The 7,105-nt window shown below is 43.1% G+C and overlaps 1 protein-coding gene across 15 annotated transcripts in view; it reads right to left on the minus strand.

Annotated features, from left to right (window-relative positions):
- Positions 1–1,989, minus strand: part of rfx2 (regulatory factor X, 2 (influences HLA class II expression)) — a 28,965-nt gene extending 26,976 nt beyond the window's left edge. For 4 of the 15 annotated variants that reach the window (XM_061778889.1, XM_061778896.1, XM_061778890.1 and 1 more), the window contains exon 1: positions 1,826–1,988. Coding sequence is in view for 1 of the 15 variants with exons in the window: in XM_061778899.1 (XP_061634883.1) it covers positions 1,113–1,155 (43 nt within the window). In the remaining 14 variants the exon portion in view is untranslated. Of the gene's footprint in view, positions 1–1,112; positions 1,171–1,680; positions 1,699–1,825 lie in introns of those variants that run through there. The other 11 variants (XM_061778897.1, XM_061778891.1, XM_061778894.1 and 8 more) reach the window with 8 other exon arrangements.
- Positions 1,990–7,105: the final 5,116 nt, after the last annotated feature.

Here is a 7,105-nt window from a genome sequence, read left to right on the forward strand (position 1 = left end):
TTACAAACGACAGCTGTCGCTGAAAAGATCCTTCATTAGAATTACTGTGGCCCTGGAGAACAACAGAACAGACTTCCAGGGAGATTTCAGGTACTGAAAATGTGGCTGGAAAGTAGCTACATTATAAAATGAATGCCCCAAAAAAATTTTTTAAAATAAAATAAAATACAGATTTCTAACTATTCAAAATATTTTTTTGAATACATGAATATTATTGTTAGTTCCCATTTGGCCATGGAACACCTATGATTGCATCTTACACCTATTCCTGGTGGCATGTTTCCATGTACTGTACACTGGCACACCATGCTGTATGTGATGTGTACACAACATTTAAGCAATATTTTATGGGTTTTTACAGTATACAAGCAAGTTTGAATTTACAGTGGCGCAACTTCTGTTAAGTAACACATTGTGCAGCAACAGCACTGAGCTCTACTGCAAGAGATGCAGCGTAACTGGGAACAAGAAGCCCCCTCTGTGTAACACAGTACCATGTTTTGCCATGTTATTATTTCTTCTTCCCACAGAGCAAAAAATATATATATTATGCCTATTAGTATTGTTGTATGCTCTGGTTGTATGTGATGCTGATCTGTGTGTTAAAGTAGCACTGGTTTGAAGTTTTATAATTACTGTAACATCTATGCTAATTCCCGCTAGCCGGTCTACGGCATTTTTCATGTTATCATGAAGCTAGCAGACATTTGTTATAGTTTTAAATATACAGTTTTGTATTGTCTTTTGTTTCATGTGTCAGTAAACTTCCTTCCAATAAAGACCTCGTTTTTTTCCCCTCCAATTTCCAGAACGGTGTGAGTGATAAAAGATTTAAAAGAGGCACTGATAAATACTTATACAATGGTGTTTTAATATGTTTAATGGCTTTAATAAGTCTAAACGTGTGTGGGGGGTTAAAACTATTAAAATGTTTTATAGGGACTTGGATTACTACCTTTCGCTGATGGGTCTAGAACAGTTTCGCCCGCGATAAACGGGGGTTCACCTTGTGTCTGTTTGAATCAGATTCAAGAGTTAACGTGTAAACGCTTCAAGTAGAAAAGAAGCAGCAGTGGAAAGGAACATCATAGCGCCACCTAGCTGACACATACCAACTATTTGGACTTGTTTCAGGTTAACGTGACTGAGCTTCATTCAGCTTGGGAGGTGAGTTGATAGGCGCTGTCGTCAAGCTCAGCAGTTTGAGTTGAAGTGTTACAAAGAGGTGAGCTGACAGCAACAACAAAGTTTGTGCCCACTTTGAACCCGCGGTGGCACTAACTTCGCTAGGGCTAGCCCGGCTCCGCCGCCACCTGCCCGAGTGCCAGCTAGTCCGGATAACGACAGTCAACTGCTCCGGTTCGTCCCAACGAGACATGGTTGCCGTTAACTCGCAACGACAAAGCGCACACGGGGAGGCCATCTACATTAGCACGAAGCTAAAAGCTCGCCGACTCCGGGAGGGTTTCGTTAGCACGAGCCTTCGTGCTGCCTCGCACAAAAGCGAGAGAGAGAGAGAGAGAGAGAGAGAGAGGGGGGGGGGAAAGAGAGAGAGAGAGAGCCTTCGCGGCCCCCCGCAACATAGCAACAAGTGGAAAGTGATGCGAAAGCAGTTGGAACGCGCCGCGTAGCCAAACAAATACACGAGGGGTGAAATCGACATTTTGTAAGCTGACATACCGACTGGAAGCGTCGGCTGACTTGCAACACGGAAACAGCGTGTCAACTTAGGTTGGGAGGGGGAAATAACGCCGACTCCTTTAGCACGAGCGCCATGACATCACGTCGCTCTTGAATAAAAGTCACTTTGAAAGATTATAGTCACCTTCGTTTTGAGGAAAAGTTGTGCCTGTGTCTTTCTTGTCACTCTCTCGCACTCGTTCGGTGACCTCCAGATGCTGCTGCTGCTGCGGCTGCTGTTGCTCAGTGTTGCGCCCGTTGGCAAGAAACTGTCTCCACGGCTACAGTCACTATGGCGCGACGGGGTCTCGAGGCAACTGTTGCTAGCCTGGAGTGGCGACGTCACGGTCCGCCGTGTGATGGGGGGCGGGCCAAAGTGGCAAATCCCACCCGCCTGCCATTTGCAACTGCCAGCTTGACTCTAACCACCAGGGGGCACTCTAGACCAGCCAAATGGTGGAAGACGATGCCTGCGTAATCACGTTAGATCGTTGTATAAATTGTATTGTTAAATAAAGATTTTTTTAAAAAACATACAAAATGTTACTTTATATGCAGTGGCACTGTATGTTACCATGAAAATAACAAAAAAAATCAGTATTAATTATTTTATTTTATTAAATTTATAATCAAGCCTTGTCAGCTTACAACCTGACGTCTTGCTGGTTGAAAATAACTCACTTCCTAAATCCCTAGCTTTGATTACAAATAAAGTATATTTTAAAATAATGGCCATCATAAGTGTAGTTCTATGTTTCCTCTTTATGCAAGAGCATAGCAAAGCAATTTTATTTATATAGCGCATTTCATACACAAGGTGCATAGTGTGCTTTATATGATTACAATCATTTTAAAACAAAGAAAAAAAAACAGTTTATACACAAAGAGAGAAAAAATAAAATAAAATAAAAGTACAATTAAAACAGCGTACAGTGCAAGAACTATCATTTAAAAGTGGAAAGGGGAGTTTTTAACCTGGACTTAAAAACATGCACACTTGGTGCTGACGTCACTTCTGTTGACAACTTATTCCATTTGTGTGCAGCATAATAGCATATACATTTTTGTATTCATAATTTCACACGGGAAGCATTTGATTTAACAACACTCATGACTAATATGTTTTTTGGTTGAACAAATATTAATAGGAGTGTACATGCGTGAATATTGCTGCTGTGTCAGTTTAATTTCCCTCACGGGATTAATAAAGTATTTATCTGTATATCTACTTTTTTTATTTAAATTTTTTTACAATGTAGTTTTTTTTTCGAAGTGCAACTAGCCCATTCTTCCTGCACTTCCGATTTTAACCACACAGTGGCAGCAGGCCTCTAGTTAGAGTATTTTGATCCCAAGTGGCGACAGCGCACTTTGAAATATTAAAGGCTAATGTCATCGGGCTGTATGGCTAACGAACGATTCAAAAGACTCGAAACATTCATTCTGGTAGGACTGATCACGGAAGGCCTACGTTGTTTACTGGCAATCAGCTCTATTTAGACGGTTGAAGCTCAAAGAAGAAAAGGAACGCTTTCACACTGAAGACCAAGCGAGCGTCTGCGAGGCCAAAGATGCGATCCAAACTGTTGGAGTTGGTGGAGCAATTGTGCATCTGGGCCCGGCTGCACGGTCGACAAGCATCAGTGCGACGAGCAGTTGACAGTGGCGGTTCTAGAGAGCAATTTCACTGGAAGGGCTGGGCACAGTTTTAAAATCCTGCGCACACTCACACACTCTTCCATTCTAAATTTTTAAAGCCAACAAAAGAGCAGTGGAGAGGAATACACAGCATTTAAGCAGCACAATAGGCCAAAATAAATAATCATTGATTACAATAGGCTACTGTTGAGAGCTCGGCCTTTTTGTTGTGTTAAGGTTTAATGTTAACTAGAAGCATGCAATCAACTCAAGTTGACCTTAACACCTGGTCTGACAGGCTGCTATCATATTTTGTGAAGTTGGTTAAAAACAATTTTAACCAGAAGTAGTTCCTTTATAGTTTGTCGTAATTGTTTCTCAGGTTCGGATTGCCTCTTGCCAGGTGGATGGTAACTTTGTGCTGGGGTTTTCAACAAAACACTCTAAAGGACCCCACTAATATTGAATTGCGACACACATTAGTTCCACCTTTTGCATTGGTGCAATATCACAATTTTAATATTTACAGACTAGTATGTACATGCATGCATGAGCTGCTGTCTTACTGTAGTACTGTATAGAGTGGGGGGGGGGGGGGGGGGGGGGGGGCACAGGAGGGTCCAGGAACAGTGTGAGGAGGGCACCCCTTCCTCGCCACTGGCTGTTTATTCACACAAGCCTCTTACAATGACGTCACCGTGGATGTGTGTGGGGTGATGACCTCCTCGCTGGGGGTGGGACAAGTGTGTGTGGTGTACCTAGAGGTGTGGAACTGGGGTGGGGCAACCGTCCCAGGCCGAGAGAGAGTTGCTTTTTACAGCCAAGACTGGTCCGACAGCAGCAAGGTGGAGCCTTGGCAGCCTATAATAAGAGATCAGATGACTTACCTCTTTAATTTATACTTTCCCTCCTTTTTGTTGTTTGTTTAATGATTATTGTACGTCGTGGACTGTTTAGAAGCTGCGGGGAGGGATGAGAGTCGATTCAGCACTGGAAAGCTCAGACGCTAGAGAGATGACTGGATGGGACAAGATTGAACCAATCTTTCTGTATGCGTGTTAGAACTTTTGGCTGTTTGAAAACTGCAGTTGCTTGTTTGCTTTCAAACTCAGCTTGCAGCAAACGTGAGCAACGTCATGCAGGCTGTGATTGTGACACCCTTAATCCCCGGCGCCCTTACTGGCCTAAGGAAATTTCAATCTTGCTCCCCTCTCTCATCTCTAGTAGCTTTAAACGTCATGTGCATCAAGAGACGATAATATCCTGCACCTTCTGTAAGCAAAGTGCCAGTGTGAAAGGAACTATGGTGTATTTTAGATAGAGAGGAAGATTTTGTCTGGTTATTTCTTGATGGTATTTTATGTTTCATGTTATGTTTTTGTTTTGTTGTATGTTTTATGTATATTTTCTATACATCACATAGTACAGTTGTACTTTTTTGTACTTGCTTTTATTTTGCCTTGTTTTGCCCTGCTGTCTGCAGTAAGGTCAGCATTATAAATGAGAAATAGTTCTCAATTGCCTTAATTACCTGGTTAAATAAATGTTAAATACAACGATAAATAAATAAAATGAGGTTACTGTAGGCGGCACGTTGAGCGACTGGTTAGAGCGTCAGCCTCACAGTTCTGAGGACCCGGGTTCAATCCCCGGCCCCGCCTGTGTGGAGTTTGCATGTTCTCCCGTGCCTGCGTGGGTTTTCTCCGGGCACTCCGGTTTCCTCCCACATCCCAAAAACATGCATTAATTGACAACTCTAAATTGCCCGTAGGTGTGACTGTGAGTGCGAATGGTTGTTTGTCTGTATGTGCCCTGCGATTGGCTGGCAACCAGTTCAGGGTGTATCCCGCCTCCTGCCCGATGACAGCTGGGATAGGCTCCAGCACGCCCGTGACCCTAGTGAGGAGAAGCGGCTCAGAAAATGGATGGATGGAAGGTTACTGTACTTTTTGTTAAACCAGAAAGAGAAAAGAAAGAAATGAAAGTCAAAACTGTTTGACTAAAATGTGACTTTTACTTTTTCAATTATTCATCTCTCATACAAGAACTGTTTAAAACTGTTGGCTTTTACATTGAGGAAACTATAACCTCTGGCTTGTGATGCTTGACTTAATAAATATAAAACCCCACTGCAGTATAAAAAATAGCAACTGTAAAAAAAACGTTTGCCAAACTACAATGAACAAAGTCCCTGGCAAGGAACCTCATAATAAATATACTGTACAGTGTGTGTGAGATATATATATATATATATATATATATATATATATACACACACACACACACACACACACATACATTTTCTGACCCACTTCTCCTCACTAGGGTCGCGGGCATGCTGGAGCCTATCCCAGCTGTCATCGGGCAGGAGGCGGGGTACACCCTGAACTGGTTGATATATATATGGTGGTCGACTGGTTAGCACATCTGCCTCACAGTTCTGAGGACCCGAACCCGAATTCGGCCTCGCCTGTGTGGCCCTTGCATGTTCTCCCCATGCCTGTGTGGGTTTTCTCTGGGTACTCCGGTTTCCTCCCACATTCCAAACACATGCATTGCCCGTAGGTGTGACTGTGAGTCATGCGAATGGTTGTTTGTTTATATGTGCCCTGCGATTGGCTGGCGACCAGTTCAGGGTGTATCCCGCCTCTCGCCCAGAGTCAGCTGGGATAGGTGCCAGCACGCCTGCGACCCTAGTGAGGATATGTGGTACAGAAAATGAATGAATGAACATATATATAAGAATTAAACACAAAACATATTTTCCATTTCCCTTGATCAACTCAAATCAAATCAACTAAAGTCATACGAATTAGTTAAAAGCTTCTTAATGCTTTTAGAAAGCAGGTGCCTACCCCAGCTCAATTTTCTTTTTCTAATAATGAAGGGGGATCAAGCATAAGTTATTACAGAAAGCATACAATCACCTAGTGTGTGTACACAAAACACATATATTGCAAATGTACATTAAAAATAACATGATGCTAAATAGACAACACCGGGGTTCAATCCCCGGCCCCGCCTGTGTGGAGTTTGCATGTTCTCCCGTGCCTGGGTGGGTTTTCTCCAGGCACTGCGGTTTCCTCCCACATCCCAAAAACCTGCGTGGTTGGTTAATTGACAACTAAATTGCCCGTAGGTGTGAATGTGTTTGCGAATGGTTGTTTGTATGTGCCCTGCGATTGGCTGGCAACCAGTTCAGGGTGTACCCCGCCTCCTGCCCGATGGTTGCTGGGATAGGCTCCAGCACGCCCGCGACCCTAGTGAGGAGAAGCGGCTCAGAAAATGGATGGATGGATAAATAGACAACCTCTCAATGTGTGGTACTCGGGCTTCCTGTAGCGGTATGCAAAATGTTCAATGTGCATAATGTTACAGAGAGAAACTTTTTCGCCCCTAATCCAGTACAGTACATTTGTTGAGTACATTTGTTGAGAATTCAGTTATATTTAACTTTTAAGTAAAATATAGTTGCAGTGAATCTTTTAGAACTTTGTTTCCAAATGTGTTTACTGTGTATCTGTTAACTGTGCGTATGTTACAGCAGCTTACATTAATATTACATAAAGGCTCTGCTTCGTTTTTGAACACTTGGGCTTTCTACATTACTGTATTTTAATGTGAGTCATGATAGTGATACTTGTGGGAATATATTCCATCCATTTTCTGAGCCGCTTCTCCTCACTAGGGTCGCGGGCGTGCTGGAGCCTATCCCAGCTGTCATCGGGCAGGAGGCGGGGTACACCCTGAACTGGTTGCCAGCCAATCGCAGGGCACATAGAAACAA

Source organism: Phyllopteryx taeniolatus, chromosome 7 (assembly GCF_024500385.1).
Source record: "Phyllopteryx taeniolatus isolate TA_2022b chromosome 7, UOR_Ptae_1.2, whole genome shotgun sequence".
NCBI lineage: Eukaryota > Metazoa > Chordata > Actinopteri > Syngnathiformes > Syngnathidae > Phyllopteryx > Phyllopteryx taeniolatus.